This window comes from Euleptes europaea, chromosome 16, assembly GCF_029931775.1.
Source record: "Euleptes europaea isolate rEulEur1 chromosome 16, rEulEur1.hap1, whole genome shotgun sequence".
Lineage (NCBI taxonomy): Eukaryota > Metazoa > Chordata > Lepidosauria > Squamata > Sphaerodactylidae > Euleptes > Euleptes europaea.
This window is the reverse complement of record NC_079327.1, coordinates 48,135,319-48,152,662: the sequence shown is the minus strand read 5'-3', so window position 1 is coordinate 48,152,662 and position 17,344 is coordinate 48,135,319. Positions and strand designations below refer to the sequence as shown.

Here is a 17,344-nt window from a genome sequence, read left to right as displayed (position 1 = left end):
TACACTACTGGTAGTAACTTTAGATACAGAAGTCTTGCACAGTGTTCCATTATGTCAATGAGAGAAGGGGGAGGGGGACTGCAATAATACTGATAAGGTTTCAGTTATTTTGACCCTATTGATGGAAACTAAACCCAACATGTACACTCAGTGCATGTGATGAGTACACAGCTATATTGGACTGCATGTAAGTGTACAATAAAAAACAAATTTTGTGTCATATACAGAAGTGACATCTGTGTAAGGAATGTTTTATGAGAAGAAACCCTCTAACACAAATATCTTTCAGTGATGTACACTGAAGCTTTTATCTCTGATTTCAAAACAGAGTCAAATTCTCATTTTTTATGCTTGCTTTCCTATATAATTAGGATTGGAAAGCATCTCGGAAAATTTTTGCATGGACAGATTTTTAAACATAGTTTGCAGACAAATTGTGTTAAATGCCTAGTTTGGTACAGCACAAGCAGCAAATATAAAAAGATTTATTTGTGCAGCCCTAATTGGATGGATATATTTTCAGTATTTTACTGCAGGATTCTAAATCAGGCCTTCAAAATATTTTATGAAGGGAAATTCTCTGGCACTAAATTCAAAATTAAAGACAGTAGAGCATATTCAACAAAGAGTGCATTAGACTAAGTTTCACTTTTGTTCTTCCATATTTATGTTTGTAAGATATATTGGTTCCTTTACAATACTAGCTTCATTACACACAAGGTACTAATTTAGGGTTGCCAACCTCCAGGTACTAGCTGGAGATCTGCTATTACAACTGATCTCCAGCCGATAGAGATCAGTTACCCTGGAGAAAATGGCCGCTTTGCCAATTGGACTCTATGGCACTGAAGTCCCTCCCCTCTTCAAACCCTGCCCTCCTCAGGCTCCACCCCCAAAACCTCCCGCCAGTAGTGAAGAGGGACCTGGCAACCCTATACTCATTGTGCCAGGTACTGTAAAACATAGAGCTGGGCTTTACAGGTTTAAGTTTACAGGTTTACTGTATGAGAGACTTATAAGACCATCCTGAGTATGAAGGTTGGAACGCATTCTTCTCATGGTTCCTGTGTGTCTTGCTTCCATAGATAAGAAGTAATGAACACCTTCCTGTGTTCATACTCAAGAAGAGTAATGGCAGTCCCACACCAACAGTTCTAACATAACCTAGCTCATGTCAACAAGAATCAGTCATATCACAGTAATTGCAACCCGAAGGACTTCTTTCTTTCTTTAATGTTGAAAGTAACTGACAATTCTAATTAAAAAGAAACATGGTGGGAGTAGCCTCCATCACTCCCATATGTAAAGTTGTCTCACTAGGTTGTGAAGCCTGCACTTATTTGCTCATGTTTCATTAACAGCCCCTCCTTCAAGGGCCAGCTTCCTTCCCTTACAATTCATACTCATGTTGTATGTGCAGTGTTTGCTACATTCCCAGTGCCTGCTGGCCGACAAATATCAGACTCATAAATATGAAGATAGGCTGGGGGCAGGTGGCATTAAGTAGTTCCTGAAGGAGGGAAAATGAGATAAGATGAACTGCATTTACTCCCTCCTGCTGGGTAAAGGAATAATTCCCTTCATTTTAAAGTATTCCAGTGATGCAAGATGATTCACAGGAGACACCCCTAAAGTTGTAAATTTCAGGGATTACCTACCAGTTAATTTCACCTTAGGTGACATCTTCCATCATACTAAGATCCTCTTCAGGGTATATTAGTGCAGCTAATAGCCACTTCCACAAGAATGAAAGATCAAGAGTGTTTATCTCCTTTTTCACAAAGAAAAGTGAGGATTTTTTTTTTACTGCTCTAAAAACTGGTGGTGAGCTAAAGATAATGTATTTTGCTGATCTATAACACAAAAGTACCTCAAAATGATTCCTTCAGGGCTATATCTTACAGTTTCAGCATACATCTGCCCAACACTTACAACATTGCTGCTACGGTTCCTGAATAGGGTAACAAATAAGTTGGAGAGACAAAGGCCCATTTCAGAATTTTCTCATGCAGCAGAGGGTTTTTTGCTTGCTGCTTGCACTTTCATCTGCAAACATTAGCCAGTGTCCATCACCTACAGAGAGGACAGAGATGCTTCAACACATCCAGCAGTCATCATTTATTTGGTAGTGAACTAACGGTGCACAACCCCCTGGTGCTATGTGTATGTTGCACCTAAGAGGTGTTTCTTCCAGACAGCAGCTCTTTTGCACACAGTAAGATCTAGCTCACTGTATTGTAGGCAATATCTAGAATCCTTTTTGGTAGAAGACCATTCAGAGAATTTAATGTCAGTGGCCTAGAAGTTGCATTTCTTAACAGACTACATGCAGAATATTACACTACTTAAAACCAAGGTGTTAATCAACAGAACAGGGGGTTATAACCCAGGAATCAACATTAAATAATCAATGTTCATCTTGTGCCACAATATTTTGCGGCACAAGATGAATGATGGGAGGCTTAAGCACCTTGCCAGCACCTTTCCAAGTCTCAGAAATGCTATATTAGAATGAAGGTACACGCAAGCCAAACTCATTCACAAGTAGGGTTGCCAGCTCCGGCTTGGGAAATACCTGGAGACTTTGGGGGCGGAGCCTGAGGAAGGCAGGGTTTGGAGAGGAGAGGGACTTCAGTGCCGTAGAGTCCAATTGCTAAAGTGGCCATTTTCTCCAGGGGAATTGATCTCTGTCGCCTGGGGGACTGCGCATGTGCTCAATTGGATAAGATGTCTCAACCCTCGCTCAGTCTCTTTGTAAAATTTATGACCTACTGACAACCTAAGGTTTTCTAAAAAGAACTGAAACTGAAAGTACTGAGGTGCCTACACCGAACAGAAACTTTAAAAATAGCAGGTTGAAGATTTATGGGGGAGTTTTGCGTCTGTTGCACTGGTTACAGATAACTGTCGGTCAGCCGAAGAACGATGGCGGCAAGGAATTTTAAAGAGCTCTCAGAGATGTTAGCCTCGATGGAGCAAAATATCCTAACAAAAATTCAGGCTGTCCAGACAGAAGTATAACAAATCTATGTCGACCTGGCTGCTGTAAAACTAACGGCTGATACAGCGAATCAGAAGGCAGATGCCAATAGGGAAAAAATTCAAGAACTTACAAGGAAACTGGCGGAATACAACTCTAGACAAAGAAGAAATTTGAGGGTTTTTGGAATATTGGAAGATATTCCTCCCAGCCAGCTGGAACTAGAATTAACACAGTGGATGCAAGGTCTGAACATTCAGATTGAGCAAGAGGACATAAAACGCACTCATCGTGGAGCAAGACCTGGGGGTCCTGGGGGGCCCCCTAGGGCAGTGGTAATGGCTTTTGCAAGAGAAAAGAGGCATGATGAAGTTTATAACGCCTTGAGAAAGCAGAAGGACCTACAGTTCAGAGGGAGAGCAGTATACGTTCGACAGGACCTGCCACGAAACTTTTTGAAAGAGGAATCAAATTTACTTGGGCGCATCCAGCTATCATTCTGGTGGTCAGAAATGGGAAAAGATATCGGGCCAGGAATCCAGCTGAGGCAGAGAAGTTGTTACAAGACCTCAAAAAAATCCAAACTCAGAGCAGCAGGATGCGACGGAGGCACAACAAAGTGATGCTGAACAAGGACATTCATCACAGATGCAAGTTAAGAGACTCAGACTTGCAAACTCCCCACCATAAGAAAAAATGAACTTGTGAAAAGTTAAATGAGAGGGTAAGCAGGGGGTTCAGTGGGCTAAGGTTTTTCCATTCCATTCCATTCCATAAACCTTTAATGGCATAGACATTATGACAAATATCACAAACAGAAAGCATACATCTTAAAATCGGTACGATAAGATCAAAACTGAGAACCATAAATATCAAAGATTTTAAGATTTTGGATTTTCATCACTTCAACCAAAAACTTGGCTACGTCCACAGTGATCTCTGGAGTTACATCATTCATTAAGAATTGGCATTTTACTTTATTAGGCAAGTGGGACCTGGCATGTAGCTTACTTCCTAACCATTTCTCACGTGGTGATTCATATAAAGAGCAGTCAAGTAATATGTGTTCAAGCGTATCCAGGGAGTTAGTCACATGGGCAAATTCAATCCTGAATTGGAATTTGGTGAAACCTTCCGTACAAAATTCGAGATGGGAAGGCATTAACCCTGGCAAGGGAAAATGCTCTCCGAAGGGAAGGAGTATCCAAATAATAAAAATAATGGGGGATACCTTCGGAGCTAAGGTTTTTCTTTAAAATGTATGGACTACAACCAAGGGGGGGAGGAGTTGGGACCGCAGTTCTCCTTTTTTTTAAAAAAAAGTGTGGAGAATGGGAGTTCTTTTTCTCCCGGTTGCTCTTAGGAGCGTTCTCACACTTTATGGAGGGGTGAGGGATTCGGAGCAAACAATAAATCATGAGCATATTCTGAAGGAAATAGATAAAGAAAATGGGTAAATTGATTAATATTGTATCTCTTAATGTTAATGGGTTGATTTCAAATACTAAGAGATATAGAATAATGACCTTGGCAAGGTCACTAGGTGCAGGTGTGCTATGCCTCCAAGAAACACACAAGGCCAAGCGCGATTGCAGGCCTATGATAAATTCAAGGTCATATGGGGTCGTAGCAGAGTCACGTGGTACAAAAAATGCTAAGGGAGTAGCAATCTTACTCCACACCAATTTAAACATAGAAGTGTTAGCGATAAAGAAAGATACAGAAGGCAGATATGTTTTTTTAAAAGCAAAGACTGAAAGTAAACTATTTACAATAGTCAGTATATATGACCCAAACAAGGGACAAAAAAGTTTCATAGGGAAAATATGCAAGAAGTTACAAAAATTTTACCAAGGCGAACTTATAATAGGGGGAGATTTTAATATGGATTTATGTCAGGATAATAAGATCATCAAAAGCTGGAGACTGAAGAACGTGTATGAAATCCTAATGCAAAGACCCAAGCCAACCTATTACTCTAAGAGATATAAGAAATATACTTGTATTGATCATATATTAATTAAACATTCGGGGGAGCTTGAAATAAAGGTGGACACCCAACCTATTATTATATCAGATTATTCCTCAATTACAATGCAGGTGGAGATCAGTGGGGAGAAACAGGTTAAAATATGGAGATATAATAATATAGTTATGGCAACTAATAGAGATTATATTTTACAACAACTTAAGTACTATTTCCAGGAAAATGAGGGATCTGTTTCAACGACAATTTTATGGGTTGCAATGAAAACAGTGGTCAGAGGACATTGTATTATGAAAGAAAAACAGATTAAGAATAAATGGTTTGATCATAGACAGGCTAAACTTAAAGAATTAAAAGCACTTCAGGAACAACAGCAGAAGAAATTTAATTTACAAACTCAAGACCAAATAATAGAAATAAGGAAGCAACTTGATCAATTGGATTATTATTCATTATGGAAAAGGGAAGCCTTAGTTAGGAATGAGTTTCAGAGGAGTTCCATAACCTCAGTTAAAAGATTAGCAAACTACCTTAAAAGGAGAAAAGAGAAACAAATAAAAAAGGCAATAAAAGGTGACAAGAATAAGACTTTGTTTAAGTCAGCCTAAACAAGGGAAGTATTCGCTACCTTTTATCAAGACCTCTATAAGCAAAGAAACTCTGAGGAATGCAGTGAACAGATTGAAGGAGTTTTAAATGATGAACATAGAGCTGTTCTTAATGCAGAAATAACTCCACAGGAAATTCAAGGGGTGGTTGATCAAATTAAACAGGCTAAGGCTCCTGGTCTAGATGGTTATACTGTAGAATTTTACAAGGCATCAAGTGAAATACTAATACCGCAGATGCAGAAATTATTAAATAGTATTTTAAATGGACTGAAGGCTCCAGAGTCGAGGAGGGCAGCTAAGATAGTGGTCATCTTAAAGCCTGGAAAAAAAACCCTGTCTCCATCTTCATATAGGCCTATAAATTTACTTAATCAGGATTATAAAATTTTTACCAAAATTTTAACGAACAGGTTAGAACAGTATATGTCAGCTTTGACTGGACCTGATCAACATGTGTTTATTAAAGGCAGATCAACAGCAAACCCTATAAGGAATTGGTTCTTGTAGGTTATCAGGGCTGTGTGACCGTGGTCTTGGTATTTTCTTTCCTGATGTTTCGCCAGCAGCTGTGGCAGGCATCTTCAGAGGAGTAACACTGAAGGACAGTGTCTCTCAGTGTCAAGTGTGTAGGGAGAGTGGTATATAAGGAATATTTTAAATATAATAAATCACAGAAGGAGAGAAAAATTAGCCCTTTTGAAGTTAGATGTATACAAAGCTTTTGATACAGTTAAACATCAATATCTGTGGGATATATTATATAAAAGAGGAATACAAGGACCATTTTTAACAGCATTAAAGGCACTGCTATCGTGTGGGTAAATGGTGCTATGTCTAGGAAAATAAATATTGAGAAAGGACTACATCAGGGTGACCCCGCATCACCTTTACTCTTTATCATAGCAATTCAGGTCCTAGTAGATAGAATCCAAAATGCAGTAAGAATTTCAGGATTTAAGATAGAGAAGGAACAGTTTAAACTAAACCTTTTCACGGATGACATTATGTTAGTGATGACAAACCCAGTAGCGGGTATTAAAGAGTTGGAAATAATTTTAAATTTTTTTGAATACTATTCTGGCTTGGGTATAAATATAAGTAAATCGGAGATTATGTATTTTGATATTTCTAAAGTGGATCAAAGAGTGATTGAAAGGATGACAGGATTGGAAAAGGGGTTAAGAAGATGAAATACTTAGGGGTTACCCTTTCAAAGGATTTAAACAGATTAATGGAGGCTAATTATAAAGTTAAATGGAAGCATATTAGGATGGGATAGCAAAACATTAGGTATAATGGTGAGAATAAATGCAGTAAAAATATTCGTAATCCCGAAATTGATGTATTTGTTTCAGGTTCTCCCGGTAGAAATAAAAGCACCTCAATTAAAACTCTGGAATAAAGAAATAAGAGAGTGGATATTTGGGGGAAGATCACCCAGAATGCCAAATAAAGTATTATATTCCCCACAGAATGAACTAGGTTGGGGGATCCCAAACCTAGAATGTTATTATGAAGCCTTTCAATTGAGGGCTCTCTTTGAGTTAGGAGGTGAAGTAAGAGATAGATGACAATAGAAGACTATCTTAACAAGAGTGTGGGAAAATGAGTGTGGAAAAATACAAAAGGCCCCAGAAACTTAGCTTTTAAAATATGGAGAAAATGGAAGTATTATTTGAACCCAGGGACTTCTTTGTTGACCCCTATAGAATCATTGTTAGAGAATATTGAGGATCAGGAATGGTGGAATGACCTTAAAGAGACTGGAATATACAGAATTAGAGATATGTGTGATTCTACAGGACAACTAATTTCTCCAGCAAAAATACTAGAAAAGGTTGGCCAAAAAAAGTGGTTGAATGTTTGCAGTCTTAACAATAAAATTAAACAAGTAATCAATGAAGGAGTCTTGAAGGAGGAAGATAAAGTGGGGGATATGATTAAGAAGATACTAAAGACAAAAAAAGGTATATCAGTGACAATTTATAAATGGCTTATTTTTAATAAGCAGGATTTTCTAAGAGTGTTACAAAGTAAATGGCACACAGAAATACAATTCACAGAACATTACTTGGATAGATTGAAGAAAGGAATTCGAAGCGTGAAATTATGGAAATATAAAGAATTAGGAAGAAAGGTAATATGGAAATGGTACCGGACCCCCGTGCAACTAGCATATATGTTTGGGGCTAGAGCCCCCAAATGTTGGCATTGTGGACAACATAGGGGATGGTACTCACATATGTGGTTAAAATGTGATAGAGTTAAAGGGTTCTGGGAAGTAATTAGTAAAATAATGGAAAATATGCTGCAAATTAATATTCAAGTTAATATAGATATACTATTCAAAGCAGTATGGGGAGAATTAAGTCTAACCCCAGCAAAACAAGAACTTTGCAAGGCTATGTTGTTATCAGCCCAGGCAGTAATTGCACGCGGATAGAAAGATCAGAAGAAATGGACTCGATCTTTGGAATAATTACTTATTTGAATATATTCAATCAGATATTGTAGCAACTATAATAAAGGATACAACTAGAGGGAACAACATTGAAGAGATTAAAGTAAAATGGACTTTGTATGCGGATTGGGTCAACAGAGGAGAAGCCAACCCAAATATACTTCAACAACTTAAAAAGTTATGCTCATGTATAAAGACTGTTTTTTGAGAAGTTCAGGGGGGGTGGATATCACGGGGGAGTAAAATGTAAAGTGAAGTCTATGTATTATTTGGAATGAGAATGTTAAGATATAAAGAGTAATAAAAACACTTCTGGGGGGAAAAAAAGATCTCTGTCACCTGCAGGTCAGTTGTAATAGCGGGACATCTCCGGCCACCACCGGAGATGTTGGCAACCCTATTCACAAGACCTACCACCTCTCTGGTGAAACCACATAGTGTTGGGAGTCTGGCTGAAGCCTGACTACCATTTGAAAGCGTCACAAAGTCTATCAGGTCAAGCTAAGCCAGGTCAATCAGGTTTTTGATGGAGAAGATGGGCATCCACTTTAAGTATGATTATTTTTACTTTAAAATAAAATTTTGTCTCTTAAATACACAACACTGCTATGCAGGCAGTTTCTTTTTATGAAAAAATTATGAATTATTTTTTTCTGTACAATTCCAAATTGCTACAGTTACCAAGAAAACTCCAATCAAAGGGCTGTTGTTGTTGTTTTTTAACAAAAATACATATTAAGTTGTGGTCAAGCCAGAATTAATCTCCTCTAAATCCCTTTGATTTCAAGGGCAGAATTTCAGTACATGCTTAATCTCTTCACTGAAATCAGTGGGGTTAAAAAGTGCTCCACTTTTGCAAGGCAAAGATTCTCATTGAATGCTAGCTGTGAGTTGAGGCACCACGTTGAGTCTCCCCTAATACTGATCTTGTCACTCACTCTGTTTTTGGAACTTCTTTTCTCAGCCAGTAGAAATCAGACTGTCCTGAATGCTTGTAAGTCTGAAGTACGTTGCCAAAATAGTCCGCTTCTGAAAACTTCATCTGGAAACAGAATTCAAGAGTTACTAGTGGATTAAAAAGGGGAAGAATTAAAAATATAATGCAAACAAAAACAAACAAACTCTTAATGAAAACATACTAATTTTGCATATGAATTCACTCACAGATAGGGTTGCCAGGTCTCCCCTCAGGAGGTCTTAGAGGGTGAAGCTGGGGTGGTCGCATGTGTGCACAGCTGCACGCATGCAATGCCATCAATTCTGGTTTACTACTGGAAGTGCTACATCACTGTGGCTGCTTTAGCCCTCAAACCCCCAAGGTCTGAGTGCTAAAGCAGCTGCAGCAATGCAGTGCTTCCAGGTATAAACCCAGAAGTGATGTCATTGCGTGCGGCTGCGCGTTGCACTCAATCGCTGCTCCAGAGCAGCTGGGTGGACTGGTGGGCAATTGCCCACCAAAACCACCCACCTGGCAACCCAATTCACACATCCCATATATTCCAGACAGACTGTTAACGTGCAGTTCCTAAGTCAGCACCTTTTCCATAACAACAACTAATGGCAATTGTTGGAATAATTATTCCATTATAGGAATCTGTTTGATTCAAACATAATTTTTATGAAAATATTTGTAGCCTACCCTTCCAATCTATGTAGGATCCTCAGGATGTGACTTAGAACAAACGTAAAAGTGTAAAATAATGAAAACAATACTAAATTATGAGCCAACAGAAACAATGAGGTCAGCCAAATCAATTTCATCAGCAAAAAGATTAGAACACTCACTAGCCAACAAGGAAAGCACACCACAGTTTTAACACCGCTGCAGAGGGCAGTGGGTGAATGGCAGGGCATTCCAGAGCTGGGGTGTTGCTATTGAAAAGGCCTTTTCTCTAGTGACCACTCATCACATCTCTGCCACTGGGGCACACAGAGAAGGGTTCTGAAGAGGATATCTAGGTAGGTGTGAAAAATCATTATTCCTACCATAAAACTGTTATTTTTTCTAACAAAGCAGATGCATGTGTTGGAATCAGTAATTTTTCTTCATTAAACCACCACATCAGCATGCTAGAAAGTTTTTTTAAAATAGCTATTCTACACATCCTTCTGTATCTAGGTATCTAAAACATGACACACTATTCAGCCACTATTCATGATACAATTTTCATTCCAGGTAATAAATAAAAACCAGGAATGCAAGGACTCTTTAAATCCTAGCCTAGAGCATGCATACCCAAAGAGTTAATTCCAACAACTGACACTAAGCCAAAGCATGCATTTAAACATTTACAAGCTATGCCCAAAATAATAAATTGATCTTCCCCTGGAATTTTAATACTCAAAGCAGCTACATGTTTATTTATTTATTTTCACATTATACCCTTCGAGGGCCAATAAATATTTTATTGCATTGCAGAGACATTTACAAAACCTGACTGCTGATCTAGGTCACTGGTTCAAACTTAGAGCTTGTTAGCAGGAACTGTAAATCGTTAATATCTAATTGATGCTAGTGACTTGGCTGGAAATAATACCAAGCTGCTGATTCTTTTCAGACTGCCAAAGTTCACTTGCAATGTTCCTCGTCTATCCCCAGCTTAATGATAAGCTTTTCTTTTGGCATAGAACACAAAAACTACTGCTCTTTTAACAATTTCTGAAACCTGAGGAACCCATATGAAGTTGTTAGTGTGCTGAAGAAAAAAGTAATCTTTTAAAATTAACTTAAAGACTAGCAAATAATATAATGTTTTAAAAGCTTATATCACAATATATCTGCTAATCTTTAAGGTACTATTAGACTCTCATTTTTCATTGTGTAAAACAGCACTATAACATAAAAGACATCTTCAGATTTTTAAGGCTGATTAATAGCTCCCACCCCTGTTAAATCCTTTTCTGCCATTAGAGTTGCCAGGTCCCCCCTCGTGGGAGCTTCATTGAGGTGGGGTGGGCGGGTGGTGATTGGTGCAATAATGTCACTGCCAGTGTAAACCCAGAAGTGACAGGGATGCTCTAGCACATTCCATAGAGTTTTTGGGGGAATGTGCTAGAGCATCCCCAGAAGTGACATTAATCACCCTCCCTTCAATTGGCTTGCTTCCTCCCACCAGCTGAGGGCCAGCGGGCAGCCCCCTTAATATCAGATACCAGCTCCCTGGTATCCGGCAACCCTACCTGCCATACCTCTTTCACAATTTAAATCTGGGTGGAAGAGACAGGCATAAATGCTATCTTAATCCCAGATATCTTGTTCATATTGACTTTAAAGGTCAACACCAGCACTTTGACCTGGAAACAAACTGGTAGGTCAATGCTATTTATATAGAACTAGAGATACATTGTTCCCATGGGAAGTTCCTGTTAATGTTCTAGCTGCCATATTATCCACTTGCTGAAATGTTGGAAATATTTTCAAAGGCACCCCTATTTCAAGCACGGTACATCTGAATGTTAGCAGGCATGTGTAACTGAGGCCAGATCTGCAAATTTCCGGAATGGTTGCAGTTGGTAAACCAGACCTGTTTGTTTATTTAAAATATTTGTACCCTATCTTATCCACCTAGGTAGGGCCGTTAGGGCAGTGAACAGCTAAAAATGCATTACAATCAACTTTAAGAACAATACATATATATAAAATAGCAAATTGAAACAAAGAAGGAGGATCACTAAGGACATGCCAAATGAAACGAATAAGCCTTCATCCACTGGCAGAAGTGGGAAATCTGGAAAAGGATCCCTTGTCTACCTCCACCATCTGTTTCTCAAGCCTTTCAAGAGAATCCTAAAGTGCCCCCAGTGTCCTGAATGCCAGCAGAACTGAGGGCCAGAGGTGGGTAGTGTAGTCAAATAGAAGTTCAAGGGTCAATACTGGGCTGTTCCAAGTCAGTATCAGAAGCTTGGCTTCCTGTCCTGAAAACCTCCAGACTAACAAAGACTACAGTCAACAATACAGTCAACAATAGCCATGCAGATTAGCTTTGGATTTCACACATTAACAGATCACTTCAGGATACAATAGTTCCATATTAACATACCACACCCTCATTAGCACATTATCTGGATACTTACAGGACAATGATTAGCACATTACCTTTAATACTTTTTGCAGGACAATGATTCAGCTCAACTCAACCCCTTTCTGACTATATATTACTCTTCCTACACACTTGACACTGAGAGACACTGTCCTTCAGTGTTACTCCTCTGAAGATGCCTGCCACAGCTGCTGGCAAAACGTCAGGAAAGAAAATACCAAGACCACAGTTACACAGCCCGGATAACCCACAAGAACCAATGAACTCTGACCGTGAAAGCCTTCGACAATAAATCATAGAACATTTACTAGTCATTTGTTTATTATATTTTTATCCCACTCCCTTCCTCTACAGAGCTCAAGGCAGCATACAAGATTTCTCCTTCTCCTCCATTATAACAATTTTGAGAGGTAGGTTAGGCTGAGAGAGTGTGACCAGCCTGAGATCATTCAGTGACTTTTACAGCAAGTAGGGATTTGAAGCTAGGTATACCTAGGCTTAATATTAGGACTTCTAAAATTACTGCTGTTGTTACTGGGGTGGTTCCAGCCAATTTTTCTGAGGATGAAAAAGAAAGGAAAAGTCCTCAATGACCACCAAAAAAGCTATGTTGGGAATTATGGGACCTGCACGGATAAAAGCCATATAGGATGGGTAGGGTTGCCAGGTCCCTCTTTGCTACCAGTGGAAGGTTTTGGGGGCAGGGCCTGAGGAAGGCAGCATTTGGGGAGGGACTTCAGTGCCATAGAGTCCAATTGCCAAAGCGGCCATTTTCTCCAGGTGAATGATCTCTGTCGGCTGGAGATCAGTTGTAGTAGCAGGAGATCTCCAGCTAATATCTGGAGGTTAACAACAACAAACAATAGTGCTGTATAAATGTCTGGTTAAACCAAAAAACAGCATCAGCTCTTAGTGGAAAATGTTATACTGCGGATTGCGTAAAACTAGAGCACACTCTGATCATTTTCCTCAATGCTTGTTGTCAACCTCGCTTCCTCCAGGGCACTATAAATGTGGGGCATGTTCTGTGTGTCCCTTAAGTTTGCCCATAAAAAACTTGAGTGCAACTAGTGTTGGGTTCAAATTTGAATTTAGACAATTCTCCAATTATGCCTCTAGGGGCGTAGTTTACACGATCCTATGTAGTTGTAGACTTATGTACACAGGTTCAACTACACGTGCTATCCGTACAAATACTGGAGAGCATCGCTCCTGCATTAGAGCTAAAGTTCTTGAAGAGCCCCTAGTCTCACATTTTTTGGAGAAAGGACGTGGAGATAGTGATTTTTCGTTTTTGTTTTTTATGGCAATACAAACCTCACCCTTACAATAAGACTAATATGAAACATATTTTACTACAAAACGAATGTAAATTTATTCATATGTTTAAAACCATGACTCCATATGGTCTGAATACTGAAATGGACCTAGCATGCTTTTTGTAATGGAGTAAAAAATCTTTTATAGTCACCCTGAAAATTCCCCTTTAAGTAACTCAATGCAGAATCACACCTAGTATTTAAGATGGGTTAGGCAATTTCATCGTTAAAGATCTCAGATGGATCATAGAACCTGTGGGTCACTTTCAAACCAGCATTGTCTGTATTATAGTTTCATTCCATTGGTAAGTTATAAATAAGTATTTTTATATCGGCAATTGTTTATGTATAACTACTAAATAATAATTTTTGTAATCTTTGTAACATGACAATGTTTGTCTAAATATATTAGTCACTGTTCAGTTTTTCTAAGCACACTCTTTCAGGCTGATGAAGCCCTCCAAGCGAAACGTGAAGAAATAATCTAGAAACCATGTACTTGATCTTTCCATCGCCACCATGGCTAATTTTGGATTATTTTCGTGGCTAATTTGAAGAGCTATAAGGCATATTCCTTACTACGCATGACAGCTCTTGCCAATTACCATTGCTGACTTCAATTGACTTACTGCGCATGACCAACATACTCTACAGTGTCCCTTTGCGCATGACTGTTTGTGCCTACTATTGGCATTGTTCTCAAGGGCTCCATTGCGCATGACCAACTCGCCCGGCAGCCGTAATTGTTTTTTCTTAGCGGCTTTATCAGCAGTTTTTTCCTTTGGACGTTATTTCAGTGCTTGCCAACTTTGGGAATTACTTATTGCACATAACCTTATAGTGTAATTCTTGCTTTCTGCGCCAACTGTTTTCATTGCGCATGACTGTTCACGTTAACTATTGGCATCGTCTTCAAGTGCTTTATTGCACATGACCAACCCGCTTTATTAGCGGCTTTTTTCTTTGGGCGTTATTTCAGTGCTTGCCAACTTTGGGACTTGACCTTCTTAATTACCAACTGCCACAACTGATTGTTATTGTATGATTATCTTGCCACTGGTGGTGTTTTGTTAATGTATTTTGGTGCGTGTAAGGTTGATTGATTTTATTATTACGGGGATAGCCAGATAAGATACAAACCTTTTCAGTAAAACTGATTACATAATAAAAATCTCTATACACAAAATACAGATAAAATTATATCAATTAAAATCACCTTGTTCACATAGGCACATATCAATTAAAAGTCACTAATACCCTTCTCCGAGCGGATTTTAATAGCTGCAGAGCAGTACTTGGGTACTTGCAAAGATCGCTGAGAGTCTCCCTCCCATAAGAGGAATTTAATTTTCTCTTCCTCTGAATTGGCTTCCATTGTGCTAATGAGAGGTAGAATTAGCTTCTGACGAATTCCCTCATAGAAGATACATCTAAATAGAGCATGACTAGTGCTTTCCATTTCACCTGACCCGCAAGGGCATGCCCACTCAGATCTTGCTAACTTCTTGTACTTTCCCTCCAGGATTGCTGAGGGCAGGGCCGACCCTCTAGCCAGGGTTAAGGCTCTCCTTTGCTTATTTAGCTCAATAGCAGACAGATATTCGGCTGGCGCTAAACGATAGCGTGTTCTAATAGGAGCCAAGTAAGCTGGGGAACTCATAAGCTCTGTTTGTCTTTCTGTATCAAAGATCTTTTGTCTAACCAGGAGCTTAGCTTGCTCTTTTTTAAGCTCTAAGAGGGATTGAGGTGCAAAACCAAGACTCTCCATTTTTTTTACAGTCTGTGTCCACCATCTGGATCTATAATTGCCCAGTGTGCGTAAGGTTGTATATAGGTGTTAATGAATTTATTAGTACCTGGAGGTTGGCAACCCTACGGATGGGAGCTGTATAAGAAGCAGAATTTGGTGAGATTGAATGAAAAATATAGCTGGCTCCAAACCATTAATTTGTCCCAGAGACACAGCTGACCATTGTTTACCTTAAAGGCAGAAATAGCATATATGCCAAAATAAATATAACCTTAGACACGATTAAGACTTCCCTTTTATGGATTAAATAAAGCTTGTAGTACTTACTCATTTTCTATTTCAACTTTTAAAAAAAGTTATTCTCCTGAGATGTGATACTTAACAAAGACTCATGTAAATAATGTGGGAGATTAAGCAGAACTAAAAAAAAATGTACAAAGCAAAGGAAAATCTTATAGCTGAAAGCAAAACATAAATTTTTAGAACAGAAACACAGCACTTGGGAAGTTAATATCCCTTTACTTCCACCAGGAATTAGATTTGCCTGTGTGAGCCATTATATCTTGGACAACACATCCCAAAATCATGGGTTATTTGCAAGCAAATTACAATTTTAAATCAAACTCGAGCCAAGCATTATTGCAGTTTTATTGTTTTTTTCTCTCAAGGATATAGCATAAACATATTAATTTCAATACATTCTATTGTTCACCTTTGGTTATCTAGAAATATGATACTAAGTAATGATCAGGGATGACTATAAATCATAGTTAGAATCTGCACAGAGACAAACCAAACTTTGACCCAAGAATGGCTGGATACTGTGAATGGGATAAATGATGCACATTAAGCAGTGTGCATATTTTACTCTATTGTGCATAATTTATTCTGCTTTTAACCATTATGCGTGCGGGTGGAGGGGAGAATAAGAAGGTATGAAGGACACTGAAACTGAAAATCCTACTCAGCCTCACCCTTTTCAGCCTGAAAGAGCTCAATTAGTCTTGACCGCATATTTTGAAGCCTGTTTTTGCAGACAGACGTGCTTGTTTCTTAAAAGTGAAAGCTGAGAATCTCAAGAGGTTAAATTCTTCTCCCTAAGCCATATCCTGTGTTTGTTAAGAACAACTATAGAAATTGTGAACAAGCACAAAACCCCAGTGGCGCCATTGTAGCTGTACAAACAGACTATGCCTGTCAATCTTGGAGGGGGGGGAGAGAGAAAAGAGATAGGGAATGTGCAACAGGAAAAATGAAAATGTGTAAGAGAAAGAGAGAGAGAAATACGCTAGAGAATGAAGAAGATGAAGGTGAGACAAAGTAAGCCCTGTTCATATGCTGGTGGACAGAGACAGCTACTATCCATCCTCCACCTTCCAGTCCAAGAACATGTAGTCTCTGGTGTCATTCACACTGACAATCAAAAGGAAATCCATCTCATGCTTTGTGTGAGGGGGGAAGAACTTAATGAATAAGACATTCACAATTGGGTAGTCATTGTGGACTTCAGCTAATATGGTCCTTCAGGTGTAAAGGTGAGGGAAGGAATACCCATCTGCTCTTCTAGCACACTAGGGAAAGTAAACTACTCCTTTCCTAAGCAAGGTCTTCAAACTGCCAAGCCACAAATAAAACAGACAGTGCAAAAATTCTCCACTTTCCCCTATCCCATGCCTGGACCCTGGAATTAATCCTCCTTTTAAGGTAGCTTGCAAACAGTGGAGGATGGGGTTTGGGGAGGGGAGGAACTTCAATGCCATAGTGTCCAATCGCCAAAGCTGCCATTTTATCCAGGGGAACTGATCTCTATCGGCTGGAGATCAGTTGTAATAGCAGGAGATCTCCTGCTACTACCTGGAGGATGGCAACCCTATTGTCCCTGCATTTTACTTTTTAAAAAGTGATCCCTATACTGTGAGCCTAGTTGGGGCAGATGGACATACTTTTTTTCTTACTATGTTCATGTTTTGTATCAAACAACAATATAATAATAATGACTTACTGTTTTGATGGCTTCATTAACATACGTGTCATTCATTATAAACTCTGGGTAACCCACTTTTGCCATGACAGCTTTTGCCTTTGGAAAGAAACAGAAGCAGAAAACAATTATGTTTATTAAAACCACTGCATGAGTCAGTCTGATCTCACAGTTGCCATCAGCTTTAGGATCAGAAACAATACACTTTCATCAAT

At 39.0% G+C, this 17,344-nt stretch overlaps 1 protein-coding gene across 1 annotated transcript in view; it reads right to left on the bottom strand.

The window, feature by feature from the left end:
- PHEX (phosphate regulating endopeptidase X-linked) overlaps positions 1–17,344 on the bottom strand; it is a 154,559-nt gene that overhangs the window by 39,105 nt on the left and 98,110 nt on the right. Inside the window, exons 13-14 of the mRNA XM_056861762.1 lie at positions 17,151–17,228; positions 8,978–9,081 (exon numbers count right to left, since the gene is read on the bottom strand). Of these exons, the coding sequence (XP_056717740.1) occupies positions 8,978–9,081; positions 17,151–17,228 (182 nt within the window). The remainder of the gene's footprint in view (positions 1–8,977; positions 9,082–17,150; positions 17,229–17,344) is intronic.